The sequence below is a fragment of the Mustela putorius genome, unplaced genomic scaffold (genome assembly GCF_011764305.1).
Source record: "Mustela putorius furo isolate JIRA1106 unplaced genomic scaffold, ASM1176430v1.1 tig00003858_pilon_pilon_pilon, whole genome shotgun sequence".
NCBI lineage: Eukaryota > Metazoa > Chordata > Mammalia > Carnivora > Mustelidae > Mustela > Mustela putorius.
Genome location: NW_025422010.1, coordinates 29,607,892 through 29,624,677, shown reverse-complemented (window position 1 = coordinate 29,624,677; position 16,786 = coordinate 29,607,892). Strand labels below are relative to the sequence as shown.

Below are 16,786 nucleotides of genomic sequence, written 5' to 3'. Positions count from 1 at the left end.
TATAAAACTTTAGAAGGATTTCAGAGGGCTTGCAGCTGGGGAAGGTCAGTAAACAATTATAGTGACTTTTTAACTCCGGTCATTTTGGAGTGGTGGTTTTTCACCGTGGCCGCAGGCTGGAAAGCCCTACAGGTTATAGAACAGCTCCCTGGGGCTGCTGCTCTTGCACTGCACTCAGAGCCACAAGGCATTTTGTTAGAAATGCACAATCACAGGCCCCCAAACCCCCAACCCGATCAGAAGAATCAGAATCTGCATTTTAACAACATTCCTAGGTAGTTTAAGAATGACAAACAGGCTGGAACTCAGTGGTTCTCTGCCCTTGGCAACAAGAGAGGTTGCTATTTTCTTCTTCTTCTTTTTTTTAAATTAAGATTTCATTTATTTGGGACACCTGGGTGGCTCAATTGGTTAAGCATCTGCCTTCAGCTCCGGTCAGCATCCCAGGGTTTTGGGATTGAGTCCCGTGTGGGGCTCCTTGCTCAGTAGGGAGTCTTTTTCTCCCTCTGCCTGCTGCTTTCCCTGCTTGTGCGTTCTTTCTCTCTCTCTGACAAATAAATAACTAAAACCTAAAAAAAAAAAATTTCATTTATTTGAGAGAGCATGTGCACACATGCGTGCACGAGAATGAGAGCAAAAGCGAGAGTGAGGGAGAGCATATGAGGGGTGGGGTGAGTAGGGACGGAGAGAGAGAGGGAGAAGCAGACTCCCTAGGGATCATGACTGGGAGAAAAGTAATTTGCATTAGGTTGGGAATTGAACATAAACTGTTGGTATGCCACTGGGAATATCCTTTAGCGTGCAGATGGGGCGTGGATCTGTGTGCACACTCATGCATACACCCTGTCAAACCCCATCTACTCTGGCCACCCAGGCTTAAAGTGATGGTGACTGTTGTTCGCGGCTTGCTTAGGACAAGTTTTCCAGTCTCTGATATACACAGGTAAAAGTAGGGAGAATTCTGATGCTGACTTACTCATCCGATCCCACTACAAAGGAGCTAGGTTGTTTCTCCAGAAAATTTGTCCAGATCTTCCCTCCCTAGATCCAGGTTCCCTGATTTCAGGAAAATTCCCAGCATGAATTGCCCATTGTAGAGCAATTCGGTAGAGCATGAGAACCACGTGCAGGCGGTATTTCTGATTCCTTTATACTGCAGGTCTGATGCACCAAATTGTGTTCCTTCACACAGTGGATTATTAAACTTTGTTTGCAGGCTTATAGGAAAGTTATTAATGGAGAGTCATTCTTTCAGTTTTCCAATAAAGTTCTGGTGCCCTTCGCACTAAAAGATGAGCACACCTAGAAGCATTGTCTTTTTCCTATGCCAGCTCTCAAATGCAAAGTTGCACTCATTATTCTAAGTATCAAGTAGACTTTAGGTAAGAATGCTTTCAGGGGGCGCCTGGGTGGCTCAGTGGGTTAAGCCACTGCCTTCGGCTCAGGTCATGATCTCAGAGTCCTGGGATCAAGCCCCGCATCAGGCTCAGCAGGGAGCCTGCTTCCACCTCTCTCTCTGCCTGCCTCTCTGCCTGCTTGTCCTCTCTCTCTGTCAAATAAATAAATAAAATCTTTAAAAAAAAAAAAAAGAATGCTTTCAGGGAGCTTCCCCTGTGGGTCAGACTGCCGCGTGCGTAGCGTGTGAGGAGGTGGGGGAGAAGAACCTACCTCCTTGTGAGTTTCAGGAACAACTCCAGGTTCCTCTTTAAGCTCATTACCGTGCCAGCGCACTAACTTGCTTTTCTTAACCTTCCATACCAGAGGCTAACAACTTCATTTTATTCACTGAAGAAGTACTTATCAGCCCTTATTATGTCACAGGCCTCTTCTGGCTTCTAGAATTAGCGTGAACAAGACAGGTCCCTGAAGACACAGACTCACAGGTGGAAGAGGACTGTGGGATCTAGTGAACAAAGGCGTCAAGTATACAATAAGTCTAGCTTCTCTTCCAGAGAAAAATGGGCTCAGAGATCATAGACATGGATTCAGGTGTTTCTTCATTTGTACAACAGGAATAATAATATCCAACTTTCTTATCTTACAGGTGTTCTGGGGAACAACAAAAATCACATGGAGAACACTTAGTAAACTCTAAAGCACCATATGCATTTTAGGCATTGTTCTTATTTTTGAGAGAAAACAGGCATTAACATTTACTGTCATATTCAGATAAGACTATAATCTCCCAATTTTTTGTTCTACTCTGTCAGTGATAAAGATTTCTGCCCTTTCATACAAGCTTTCTTCTACAATTTCAGGTTGGTTTTCCTCTTTTTTTTTTTCTCTTAAAGATTTTTATTTATTTACTTAACAGAGACAGAGAGATCACAAGTAGTCAGAGAGGCAGGCAGAGAGAGAGGAGGAAGCAGGCTCCCTGCTGAGCAGAGAGCCCGATGCGGGGCTCGATCCCAGGACCCCGAGATCATGACCCGAGCCGAAGGCAGAGGCTTTAACCCACTGAGCCACACCGGTGCCCCAGGTTGGTTTTCCTCTTACCAGGTGTGACGACATTATAAATCCAGCGAGACTGTATCACAGCAATGAGTTTAGCTCACGGTCAGATCAAACACTTATCTCAAAATTCAGAGAATGTCAGCTCATGAGAAGAAAAGAATATTTCAGCGTGTCACTAACTTACCCTACACGTATTGCATGTACAAGCATTAACCTACAGAAGAAAATTGCCGTGTACGTACAGAACTGGGAATGGAAGCATATTTTCAAAAGAAATGAAATCCAGCCAATAATTTTAAAGATTCTACAATATATGGTGCTTCATGTTAGAGGGGACTAGACCAAAGATGAGAACCTGGCCAGGAAAGAGGTTGTAATTCCCATGGGGAAAGACCTGTTCAGATGGCCTAGCTAAAGATCAAGCTGAGACACTATGTCATCGAAACCCCATATCCTTTAAGCAGATTAAAAAACAAAGCAAAAAACCCCCCAGAAACCCCAAAACTACTGGAGCTGAAAATACAGAGATGCTATTGCAGGCTGGAAACTTTGGGAAGGTTCAAAGGAGGAGGTGGTAGGGCTCAAGCTGGTTCCTGAATTACAGCAGGATCAGGATGGTGGGGGTGGATACTCCAGGAAGAAGATGATCTAGTGACTGATAGCAGAGAGCAACTAATGAAGAAGGGGCAACCACATCTTCTACTAACTTGTTGGGGCTAGCAGAGTTTGCTTACTGGGTGTACCAGAAAGCGGGGTCTGTAACTTTGTAACCTTTCCTTATTGGCCATTATTTGACAATTCTCTGATTTTTCAATAATCAAATAGAGAGATGGAGAATTTGCTTCCCATCAAGTTTAACACTAAATTTCATTTTCAAAATACCGTGAGAGTTAATTCCATCTTGGTCTACAGCCAACCAGTCCAGTGGTGAGAATCAAAAGTGATCTTTGGAGCAATGAGCAGGTCTCAAACTGTGGCCTCTGATTCCATAGTTCCGGAGTTTGGTCAGGGGATCCCCGGTGTCCCCTGCTCCCTGGGTGATTTTGAAAAGCAAGGATGTTTGAGAACCACGGCTGTGGAGCATGACTTAAAGAGATGAGAGAAAAGGAGAACAGGAAATTGATGCTCATTTGAGCTGTTGGAATTTATTTAAAAGATAGCACAAGAATCCTGGGAACAAGGATTGTGGTCAAGAAAGCCATGTGCAAATTGTCTAGTTGTTAAGATCTTCTCAAATAAATAATTTATTTTTATGCCCTCATGCAGGCTTTTGAGCATGACAAAACAGTGTTTAAAAAGCTCTTAGGGAAGAGAAATTCAGTTAAGTGGTATGCTTTGCTAGGGTCAAGAAATGCATTTTGATGTGATTACACTGAAGAGATTAGCCACATGGACCGAAAACTGAGTTGGGAAAGAAAATGTTAAGAAAATACAATTTTTGTATTTGATTTCCATTCATGAGCCATGAGATATATCTTTCAATATATGAATCGAAACAACATCCAAATAACTCACCAAATTATTTTATGCTTCCGAATTCAACACTCCTTTGCACCTACATTATATACCTTTATCACCAAGACCGCTCTCTGTGCTAAGGATCCTTGGAGAGAAGCATCATAGCTTACAAAGATGATACTTTAGTTTCACTTTAATTTCCTGGGTAAGATGCATGATGGAAGAGAGCTTCAGGAAAAGGTCTACAACATATTTTTGGCATAAAATCAAGTAGGATATCAGGCCAGTCCTCAGAGGCCCTGACAGTACATCTATTGTCCATTAGGAAAAAAGTATTCAGTTTTCCTTAAATTGTGTTTGTAGACTGGCATCATTATTCAAAATGAGGTATAGTAATTGTTGGCTCAATAGCTGTCATACCGTAAATTAAATTGAGCTGAATTCAATTGAACAAGCATTTATTAAGCCTATTATTTTCCAAGGTTTTGTACCAATGATTATAAAAATAATAAGAGAAGGTAAATGAAAAGAAAGATCTGAACAATAACTAATTTCTCACTGCCAGTGTTTAACTTTGCTTGGAATGTATTTAATAGCTTCAGAAGCAAGAGGATCGTGTATCTTACCTTCCTTCTGGGTAGTCATTTTAGCCTTCACTAGACAGTTTGTATAGGTTTCTTCAATATGCCTTTAGTATTCCCTACATTCTAGTGCTCTAATTTGGGCTTTTACTGCCTTCTACATAGATTTTTTTTTTTTTAAGATTTTATTTATTCATGAGAAACAGAGAAAAGACGGAGGGTCGAGGGAGAAGCAGACTCCCTGTGGAGCAGGGATCCCAGCACCCTGGGATCATGACCCGAGCTAAAGGCAGATGCTTAACTGACTGAGCCACCCAGGTGCCCAATGGATGGTAGTGGTGGGATTTGAACCCACACCCCCAAAGAGACTGCAGCCTTAATCCAGTGCCTTAGACTAGTCGGCCATGCTACCTGCCAAGCCTATTCTACATAGATTTTTATAATAACCTTTCTTACTCATCTCTAGTTCCTGCTCTCTTCCATCTGTCCTAAGAAGTGGTGTAAGTCCCATACCATTCTCCATCACCTATTGAGTAAAACCCAATTTTCTAAGCTTGAAAACCAATGTTTGGACTCTAGTCTCCTTACCTTATTTATTTGTTTGTTTGTTTTTAAATATTTATTTATTTGAGAGAAAGAGAGAGAGAGAGATCATGCGAGTGAGTTGGGGGAGGGAAAGAGGGAGAGAATCTTCAAGCAGACTCCCTGCTGAGTGCAGAATGGACCTGGGGGTGGACTCGGTGCTGGAATTCACAACCCATGAGATCATGACGAGGGCAAAACCAAGAGTCGGAAACCTATGGAGCCACCCAGGGACCAGTCCAGTCCCCCAATCTCTGACCTCATCTGCTACTCACCTCCAGCTTTTTCCAAGAATCTTATGCCCCAGCCACATTGGGCTTCTTATTCCACAATACACATTTGGCTTTCTTTCACGATTTATTTTACTCTTTAGCAAATACACTCTTCAGTTAACTGTCTTTCAAGGGTATTACCCTCATGTATGCCCAGAGGAAGCTCTGATACCTTCAAGTGGAATTATGCTCTCCCGTTTGTTGCTCCCAGACTTCATGTATGAGATCATTTACGACACTCTGCATTTCTCAGAGTTACTAAGGGTCGAATTGTTCCCTCCACTTGTTTTTTATAAGCTCTTGACTGAACTTCAGAGGAGAGGAGGGTCTCTGAAATGATGAACTAAATTTTATGGTTGCAATCATGTGTGTTTGGAGGGAAAGGATCTGTGACTTTCATCAAGATTCTCTCAAAGATTCATGAGAGAAAGAACCACAGCATGAAATTATAACTAACTTGAAGATGTGTACTATGTCCTGTTCATCTCTGTACTTCTCATAGCTACTTGCATATGCCTTATTCAAACTGGGTGCTCACCAGTGCCTGGTGAATGGAGTAGGGTAGAGGGCCTACTGTTTGCCAGTCATGACATATGATCTCTAGAAGATTCGGAGAGCTCAGTGAGACTCACGGAGCATGGCTTCCCGCAGTACTTTCATTATTCCTTAAACACTATGACTTGAGCAGATGGCCAGAACCCTAGATGCCAGAGGCAGCATTTCAAGAAAAAGAGCAACCATGCGGCTGGTAACTGTTGAGAAACTGCTTTCCACTTTTCCTTTACAGCTGTTGCTTTCAGGGACGCTGCACCACGTGCCAATCTGGCCCCGATAAACACCTATGGACAAAGTACATGGGGTCCCTGAAGAACAGATAAGCAGCAGTCGTGGGGAAGTGTCCCTTTTTCCTGCACTCACTCTGTACCATTTATGTATAATTAATTGTCTTTCTGCAATAAGAGTAAAAAAAATGGGATAGACATGAAAATGCATTTCATTCACCCATTCAGAAAATAGTTATGACTCAGTTTCCTAGTACGTAGGAAAATTGTTTGGGAGATAGGTTAGTGTTTGGGTGCAGCAGTCTCTAGAGAGCTAATTGGCAGATTATCTGCAGTATCTTAAGTGAGGTTAAGAATATGAGAAGTGTATCTTCTGTAAGAAAAAAAAATTAAAAGGCAGTAGAAAACACCAATGAGGAAATGTCTAACACAGAAAGCCAAGGTGCACAGGAGGCAATGTTTCAGACCCCTGTTTGGTACCTTTTCAAAATCTTGGCTCCGCCCCTTGCTCCAGCCCCTGAGGGAATGACCGGCAAGGAGTAGACTTCCACTGATCTGTTCCACACAGCTGCCAGCAGAGAGCACTTGCCTCAGACTCTTGCTCCAAACCTCTGATGCCCCAGCACTAAGGCCAGGGACCCACCTCACACCTACACAAATGCAACCCAGACATACGGGGGTGGTAGGGAGGGAGGAGCAGCTAGATTAGGACTTCCTCCTTGTGGCCCCTGGGTGGAAAGTTCTGGAGCCTTTTGGGAGGTTCCTTAGAAGTTCCTGCACTGTCTGTTGGCTTTCCTCCCTTGTTCCACTTCCGCTCTGGAATGGCAAACAAGGGAGTTCCACAGAAGCCTTGTGTGGAGTCTGCTTCCTGGGAAACATGGGCTCAAGCACGGATTCTAACCAAGTCCCCATCTATCACTGGTTGAGCCCATTCAGAGTAACAAATGAGGAGAAAACGATGATTATGACCATGTTCAAAACAGATTGTAATTCTGTGTGGTCAAATTAACTCTTCCTCGACATATCCTTCTCCACAATATAATAGTATCACAGTCCTATATCAGCAATGTTGAATTTGGAAATTAAAATGTATACTTGATCTTACATTAGAGTTTATTATCTTTGAGAAACTAAGTTTCTCAAGGCTGACGCATTATTAGCTTTGTAGCAGGCTCGTGGTCCATGTGTTTGACAGACATCGCCGGACAGGCTCTCTTTTTACCATAGCATTTGGCTAATATTTAGAGGTTAGAAGTTGAGCTCTCAATTATGTGATTTGATCTGGTGTTTATTCAGGAGAAGCCATTTAAGATCTCTTGTGCTATGTTCTCCTCATCTAGAATGAACAGAATTTTACAATTCCTGATAAAAAAAGGAGGTAAAACAGAAGTCCTAGCCGAACATCACGAATGATTAAAAACAGCTAAATAATTTGTTTCAATAGCTACAGATACATTGATGTCTTTAACTGCCATACTTATAAGTACTTTTTTTTTTCTTCAGAAAGTGGCAGTTTGCTCAGGGGACTTGACAGGCTAGATATAAGCTGATATAGCAAAGTTTTAGAGTGTTTTCTACTATTTGATAGTCACAAAACCAGAAGCTTTATAGTAAATAGAACATACAACTAGATTGTAAACTTGAGGTTATTCTAATACTAAATTTGAACACTATGTAATATTATCACTTCCCTGCCGTCCCCGCATGGTCTGGAGTAATTCTTGGCATGCAGCAAACCTTGGTCCATATTCATTGAATAAAAAAATAAACGAGTGGCTGCTGGTAACGTGAACAAAATGTCAAGAAAGTCTCCTTGATTTAGTCCTCATGGGTCACAGGGGTGGTTCTGTGGGAGTGGCCATCTTCCCTTCCCCTTCCTCCTGACTGTCTTCCATTTCCTCTTAGTGTTTGCCAGAGCCCCATGACCCCAGGAGCCAGGCTGTAGGACAGCACCCTCTGGGTGTCCCTTCACTGCTCAGCTCAGCAGCTCTGTCCAGCAGGTTCCCAGGAATACAGCTTGGCAGACCACTAAGGGAAGGCCACTGAATCTTACTTGCTAGATGGCGCAGGGAAGCTTGAAAGGGTGCCTCTGTACTTGTCACTCTTAACTAGTGGGCGGGGGCTTTTAAACACGAGGTTCTTTCCTAAACTGTGAGTGTAAAAGTCTTCAGTGGTCCCAGCTCCGTGCCCTAATGCAGAAGCAGGAGGAAGGGAAGGAAGCTGATGGCTGTTCCCTCCAGACACCCAGAAACGACTACAGGCACTGGTTCAGTTCATAGGTTGCGCAGTGGCTGAAGACTGGGAAGACGGAGCTCCTAGCCGTCTCTAAAAATAAAAGCTCTCACAAGAAAACAAAGCTCTGAATCTTTAAGATCTTAAAAATAGAAGCAATGAAAGGGAAGAAGCAGCTCTAATTAAGCCTGTATCACAAGCACCAGAACCTTAACACTATAGATTTGTTCTACCAGAAGTTCGCTCTGATGAAGGGGAAGCAGTTTTGCCACAGGTCCAGACAGAGTTTTCTGCTGGTCCAGGAGGAGGTTTTCTGCTGCCACATTATAAGGCATCTTAAATGGGTTTATGTTCTGCTGCTACCACCAACTTCCCCACAGGGAGTTTTTAAGGAATGTTGGATTCTAGCGCAATGCCTTTCTCTTTATTCTAAACAAGTGTCTAGAATGATCCAACATCAGGAGTGAAAATATGTATCAAAATCACTTGGAGCACAGATAATTATGCTCCAAGCCTTTGCCATCTGCCACTTATTTCCCTAACTGAACATTCCTGCTCTTCCTTTTGACTCCTTGACAGGAAAGAGTCCTATCTCTCTCCTTCAGACACATCTCTTTTGGGGGGATCTGTTTCTGTCACCTGAGTATTTCCTTTAAACTTCATTTTTTCACCCAACGCTCTCTATGTCATTACCTGGAAAACAGAAAAGTCAATGATGCTGAGCAATGTGGTAGGCAGAGTTCTAAGATGCCCTTCACACCTGCCCAACCCTCAAGATTTCTGGTCTTCAGTGTTGATATACCTTCTCCACTGCTGAATCAAACACTTTAGTGTTTTAATTTAGGTCCTTCAGTAAAGGGATTTTACAGATGTAATTAAGGTATCAAGTCAGTTGACCTTAAGATAAGGAAATTTTCTGTGAACCTGACCTCACATAAGTCCTTTCATTTTTTTTTTTTTTTTAAAGACTTTATTTGAGAAAGAGAGGGAGAGAGCAAGCACACAAGTGAGGTGAGCGGCAGAGGGAGAAGCAGACTCCCGGCTGAGCAGGGAGCCCGACTCGGGGCTTTATCCAGTGACTTGATCCCAGGACTCTGGGATCATGACTTTAGCTTAAGGCAGATGCTTAACTGACTGAGCCACCCAGGTGCCCCTGCATAACTCTTTTAAAAGTTTTCTCTGGCTGATCACAGAGGAGGAGGAAGTCAGAGAGACCCAGTGTGCCTGGTACGGAAGGAGAAGCAAACATCTAGAGGGCCATGTGGCAAGGAATGCAGGTAGCTTGTAGGAACTAGGAGTAGTCGCCAGCTGATTGTCAGTAAGGAATGGAGACCTTAACCCTTCAACCATAAGGAAATGAGTTCTGCCAATAGCCAGTTCACTCAGAAGAGAACCGTGAACCCCAGATGAGAACCACAGACACTGGGAGACCCTAGGCTGAGAATCCAGTCATGCTGTGTTTGGCTTCTGACCTACAGAAACTACAAGAGAGTAAATGTGTCTTGTTTTAAGTGGCTAAGTGTGTTATGTAATGATAGAAATGGATACAGGCAGCCCAAAATCCACATACTTAGAAATATGGCAAAGAAGAGGAATATGCTGGTAATCAACTTGAATAAAATTGAATGGGATATTAGTATTTATTTCAGAAAAAGCATACCTGGAGTGCCTGGATGGCTCACTCAGTTAAGCATCTGTCTTCTGCTCAGGTCATGATCCTGGGGTCTTGGGATCAAACCCCGAGTTGGGCTCCCTGCTCAGTGGGGAGTCTGCTTCTCCCTCTCTCTACCCCTCCTCCCTGCTCATGTTCATTCTCTCTTTCTCTCAAGATAAAGAAATAAAATTTCAAAAAGAAAAAAGAAAAAACAAAAAACAAACAAAACCCCCCCCCCCCACATATTTAAAGGCTATTCCTGAAGGTATAATACTAATCACTTGGCTGGTGAAAAATGAATCTAGTGGATCCTATTCATTCACTCATAAAAGAATATTCCTTCTGGACCCACCACATATCTAACATTCACATGAGTTAATTTCACAGTGACAGAGAAGCCATTAGGTGAAGAGGTTCTGCATTTTCTTTTCTTCTAGAAATCCTGAATGAAGTTTAGAGTTATTAAGTCAAAGCATGTGTTCTAACTTTATAAGTGGATGAGGAATACTTATATTTCTTTTATTAGAGGGAAATGTTTGAGAAACTGAGATTTCAGATATAAATATATACCTTTCCTCCTCTTTTCCTTTTAAGCAAAATTTTAACTAAATTTTAGTTGATACGACTGACAGAAAATTCAGGCTGTGAGCAGAAGAACTAAAAGAAGGTGCCTCCTTACTTTTGCTCCCTTTATTAAACAGGAGAGATTTGAGATTTCTGATTTATTTCTCTTGTTCCCTTTTATTGTTCATGAACTTAAGGCTGCATTCCATTGACTCCAAAGTAATTTCTGGGAAAAGATCTGCTGACATTACAGGGTATCTGGATCATTAACCATGTCAGTGCTGACCGAGGAGATAATGTTCTGGCAGAAAATAGTTATTTGTTTAAAACAAAGCTGAGATGTTGTCATTGCACACATTCTTATAGATGGTGTATAGCTTATTTTTGTGTAAAGTTCTCAGGAAACCTCGAAGCTAAAGAAAATGCTATCGATTAGAAAGCAGAGTTAGGAATATTGTGTGTATTATCCCCTCTCTGTCCTATTCCTCCTAGAAAATAAAATTGACAACTTGGTGTCCCCTAATTTTTAGGGTCATCCATCCTTTTGTTCCATTAGGGAATGTGCTAGTCATGGCACGGGGAGGGAGGTTAGGCCAGAGTACAAAAATGAGCGGTAAGGGGAAGAAGCTGACTTGACAAATGAATCCCATGGAGAAAAGTTGAAGGAATCAAGTGTCTTTTGTCTGAAAAAAAGAAAAGATGGTGTCTCACAGTTTTTCTTTTATAACAGAGGTTGGTGAATGTCTTTTTCGTGTTTGGAGAGTGGGGCACTACCAGATTACATAGTAATATTATGTAGATATTACTCTGGCATATATATAATGAGAGAGAAAACAAATTTATACACTTTTCTGATGAAATTAAAATATAATAATGGAAGGAATTTTTTTTCAATACCTGTTTACCAATGAGAAGATTAGAATTTGCGGGGGAAGGACAGCATTTTGCTTAACTGGGACTGTAAGTAATGTTCCCTATTTTAAAATCGTTGCAAATAGTCATCTGTAAAAACTCCTATTTTACAGTCTATACAAAAGTAAGTGCTGAGCTGCATTCAGTGCACAGGCCACAGTTTTCTGGCCTCTTCTGTGGAGTGTTTTCGACCCTCAGAAGCAGTTACTCTCAGCATCCACTGGGAATTGCATTAGAGGGAAGGAACATGAATGCCAGTGATAGGAATCAGTACTCTGTACAGGAAACCATAAAGACAGTAGGCAAGGGCTGTGGGGACAGAAATACGGGGAATTAACTAACCCTTCTGATGTCTGAACTCAGATAAAAAAACAAATCTCTTAAAAGTCTATATACTCCATGCTATATCCAGATAATATTTTTTCTTTCTAGGTGATGACTTGACAAGTGCTAGTTTTTAATGTTTTCTCCCCTCTACTATATAGTTTTTAAGCTTAGTTTTGTTAATACCCAACATCAATCTTACCTGTAAATAAGGTCTGGACCTAAAAATAACCTGTTCTCTTAAGGTCCATCGATTTCTATGAAGTAAACGCTATGTAAGAATTTCAATAAAGCAATGCACTTACAAATACACTGCCTGGATTTTTAAAAAAATTTCTCTTATTGTAGAGTAAAACTCCAGTATAAGGTACCATATTTATGGTGTAAGTTTCACTGCAGACAAAAATGACCTTCCCCTAATACAGGGGTGTACGTTCAACATTGACTAATATTATGTCCCATAAACATCAGTGTCCTAGTTATCTGAAAAAGTAGGCTCTGCCTTTAAGATAAAACAGTCTCAGCTGTGTTAGCATTTTGCAAGCTCCCTGACATCACAACTGTTAGATTTGTTGTCAGGGAGGAAAACTCAGCAAACACATATCATACTTGCATTTAACACTTTTGCTCAAGGTAGAAACAATTTTAAAAAGCAACTTTATTTTAGCAAAGCATTGAAAACCTGCTTGTTAGTCTTCCTTTTTTTTTTTAAGATTTTTTAAAAAATGTATTTGACAGACAGAGATCACAAGTAGGCAGAGAGGCAGGCAGAGAGAGAGGAGGAAGCAGGCTCCCTGCTGAGCAGAGAGCCCGACACGGGGCTCGATCCCAGGACCCCAGGATCATGACCCAAGCCGAAGGCAGAGTCTTTAACCCACTGAGCCACCCAGGCACCCGCTTGTTTCTCTTCCTTAAGCTTTACTTTTGTATAGTTTGTAGAGAATGTAATATTTTCCTACACTTGATCTTAGCCAACAGGCTAAGAAGGGATTTTCCTCATCCTCAAATAGATGAAGTTTGTCGGGTGTAACACTTCTCTGTGTAATGTCCACTAATTCTCTAAGAATCATGCTAGATGCCTCCTTCTCTAGGAAACCCCTCTTACTGGCCCTCATGCCCACATAGGGCCCAGCCTCTTTGTTCTCCCACAACACCATGCCCCCATTCCTACCATTACACTTTCATACTGCGTTAGGAGCCTGTTTCAAATTCCATCCAGGCTAACCCAGTTAGACTTTGTGCAATTTTAAGGCAGAGATCGTATCTTATTCACCTCGCTCTACCCCAGGCACCTAAGCACAGTGCCGAACACACAGTAGGAGCTCGTTATAAGCTTTCTAATTTAAAAGGTGAGTGAATGGATGCACTGAGGGACAACTAGATGGGTATGAAAGTTCTAGTTTCCCCAGGGATAGACTGGCACGGTTTTCCAAGGAGGTCAGCGTGACTCCTTGCCTAGTCAGGGTGACCACCACATGATTCTGGATGTAGGATAAGGATCAAGAGCAGAGAAGAACAGGAAGAGGAAAAGGAGACCCCCAAGAATGAGAAGGGGCCATTCCCTGGGAGCAGGAGGAATGCGAGGTGGCCCAGGGTTGCTGGAGATAGGGCCTTTGAAATGCTCTCCCCTTCCCTCCCAGGCTTCCCTTTCTTTATTGTTTATTTACTTTTTGGATCATCCCGACTGTTTTGTAACATTTTTTTTTTTTTAAACAATTCCCTCTCTCTGCTGAAAGGCCCGGAGGAGGAAGCTCTGCTTGGCAAAGCTCTATGGGATGAGAACCCCCGTCCCTGCTCTTTCTCTTCCCCCTCATTCTCAGGGCCACTGAGTTGTGATGAGCAAAGACACAGGAGGATCCTGTCACTTTTTCATCGCTGAAGACATGGAGACCTTTCCTTTTGTTTAAATATAGGTGGTAGGGTTGAGGAGGGTAGAAAAGCCTTTCTTTGGTGGGAGCCTCTTCCTTGTCCTTTAATACCAGTGCTCGAAAGTCCTTTTATAGACTCCTCAGTGCCCAGGGCTGCAAGTACATTCACAGATTCCTTCCCGCATCTGTAGTGCTCTTCTCATAGTCTCCCCAACTTTTTTTTTTTTTGGTTGGATTTAGTTTTCTATAAGGAGTCAAACATGTCTTTGATTATCTGGCCAACCTGTGTTTACCCTCTTCTCCTGCCCCAAACTTCAGCCCCATTTCCAGCCACTGAAGCTGAGGAAGAAGCTCTATAAGAGCAAGTGAAGACTAGCTGCTTGCCCATCCCCCCAGTCGGGATTTGGGGAAGCTGGGGAAGAAGCTCTATATGAGCAAGTGAAGACTAGCTGCCTGCCCGTCCCCCCCCCGAGTCAGAATTTGGGGAGCGTGGGGCAGGGTCCCAGGGAACGTCTGCTGGAGACTCTGGGAGGTAGAGGTGTGGACATGCCTGGTTTCCATACTGACCACGTCTAAGCCCTCTGCCACTCATGCAAAAACTATGTGTTCGTCCTCAGGAGAACATTCTGGTTCTCATTTTTCTAATCCATCCAATACTAATTAGAAAATGAGAATACTTATTCATTTTTACAGCAGTCAGTTTTCAAAAAGAAAAGAGTAAGTTCATAGACACGAACTATGAGGCAATTTTTTTCTCCAGAGAATGATGAGAGCAGTGAAGCAGCAGACGATGCTAACGGTTCACTGGGATTAGTGATCTAGTGGCTGCCGACATTTTAAAATTTGGGAACATGTCGAAGCAAGTCTCTTTGTTTCTTCGAGTATTATTGCCTCTTTTCTTGCTTTGGTCCGATGCAGGCCAATGTAGTTAAAACTCTGATACAAAGGGTAATTTTGTAGCCTCAGAAAGAAACTTCTGTGCTTTCGAGGGGCTTATCAATATTTTCTTATACTTGTAAGGCAAACACATGTATAAAAAAAAAACCTTAATATCTGGTGTTTTCTAACGTTCGTGGAAACTACTCTGATGGCACTGCATGGACAATACCAAAGCTAGAGAAGAGAAGAACAATATCCATCCAGATTTAAACCATCCCAAGGACAGGATTTTGCACACATCCAAAGGATCATCACTTGAGCAGTTAAGAGCAATGAAACCTTCAGAATCACTTACGGAGAGTCTCTCTAACCATTTGTGCATCCTGATACTCTACTGTTGTGTAAACATATTTTTATCAACACTTACAAGACACCAGTTTTAATAAACAAAGTAACAAACATAAACTATAAGATTCAGGAGGGTAATTAGTCCAAACAACTGGCATACTCACAGTTGCATTTCTTCTGAACAAACCGAAGCTTGCATGCTGTTCTGTAGGTGGAGAGTCGGATGCGATCCAGATCTTGAGCCCCTGGTGGGGGGGGAGAAACGTACACATATGGTCTGCCATGTGTGTGGAAAGCGATTTATAATATTTATAAAGAAAACGGCCATAGATAGTATAGCCCATTCACTTAACTTGATTTTTATCTTTATTAGACTACAAATATAACTTTCAGACTAGAAAAGGTCTGCCTCACATCCCTCAGGTTCTGGAGGAGGAGAGCGCACGGAGCCAGCACGCTGGTTGTCCACCGTGTTCGTGGGCAGAAAAACACGGCCTCAGCCCTGTGGTGTCTGCCACTTCCGAGAACAATCTGCTCAAGCTGTGACTTTAAACAGCAAGACGATAGCAGTGTCGTCAAACAACCATTTTAAACGCACTGTGATGGGTCACAGAATCTGGCTACGAGGGGCGCCTGGGTGGCTCAGATGGTTAAGCCTCTGCCTTCCGCTAGGGTCATGATCTCAGGGTCGTGGGATGGTCATGATCTTAGGGTCGTGGGATCGAGCCCTGCATCGGGCTCTCTGCTCAGCAGGGAGCCTGCTTCCCCCTCTCTCTCTACCTGCCTCTCTGCCTACTTGTGATTTCTCTCCTCTGTGTCAAATGAATAAATAAAATCTTAAGAAAAAAAAAAATCTGGCTGCCAGGGGAGCACTCGCTGAATGTGGGGTATCTTTTCTATGTGATCTTAGGTCCACTGCTTTTATTTATTTATTTGCATTTATAGGATTATTTATTTATCTGAGGGAGAGAGAAAGAGGGGGGAGAGAGCACAAGTGGGGGGAGAGGCATAGGAAGAGGAAGAAGCAGAGTCTGGGCTGAGCGCAGTCTCGGGAGGGTGGTGGGAGGTGGGTGCTCGATCCCGGAATCCCAAGATCATGACCTGAGGCAGATGCTTAACTGACTGAGCAACCCTGGTGTCCACATCAGCTGCTCTTAGAACCCTCAGTTTTCTCATCTGGAAGTTGGGGATGATGATACCACCGCTTCTTACTTCACAGAATTAGGAGGCAAATGTGTGACTACGCCTAAGCACGGAGACCAGGGCTTGGCACAGAGCTGGCGCCGAGTACTCATCAGTATTGCAAGTGTGTATCCTGCAAACTTTCCTGTCACTCTCAGAGGAGACTCCTTTCTAAGAACAACCACTACTCTTTCTTATACTATGGCTTCCCACTCCTCTCTCTAAAGAGAGGAACACGTTCCCCATATTCTTGAAAAAAATTGCTCATTCTATACTTCTACTCAAGAACCCAGCATGGCTTCTGCTGCTCACCAAGTCTGAATGTTCTGCTGCGAATCCAAGCCCCTCTGTGTATACTTCCTATGCCACCAACCCAGTAATATTTCCTACGACTCTCCACCCAGAACCTCTGCCAGGCTGGGGGCTGGTGTCCTCACAGCACCCTGTGGACGGGCTGCTTCCTACATCCACACCAGAGTTCCTGGCGATCTTCCTACCCTTTTCCGAATGAGCTGATCTCTAGACTGTGTCTAGAACATAGCAGACTTTCAACAAATGTCTGTTCTTCTCTGCTTCCAAATATTTGGCTTTCTTTAAGCCCATGTTTATGGTTCGTAAAGGATATAAAGGCACAGAGCTATATTTGACATGTGTTGAACTTTACCAGTAAAAGTGCTACATAAATGATTCAAAA

At 42.8% G+C, this 16,786-nt stretch overlaps 1 protein-coding gene across 32 annotated transcripts in view; it reads right to left on the bottom strand.

Moving 5' to 3' along the window:
• DTNA (dystrobrevin alpha) overlaps positions 1 to 16,786 on the bottom strand; it is a 356,122-nt gene that overhangs the window by 97,684 nt on the left and 241,652 nt on the right. For all 32 annotated transcript variants that reach the window (XM_045065499.1, XM_045065500.1, XM_004752311.3 and 29 more), the window contains one exon: positions 15,075 to 15,155. In XM_045065499.1, coding sequence (XP_044921434.1) covers positions 15,075 to 15,155 — 81 coding nt within the window. The remainder of the gene's footprint in view (positions 1 to 15,074; positions 15,156 to 16,786) is intronic.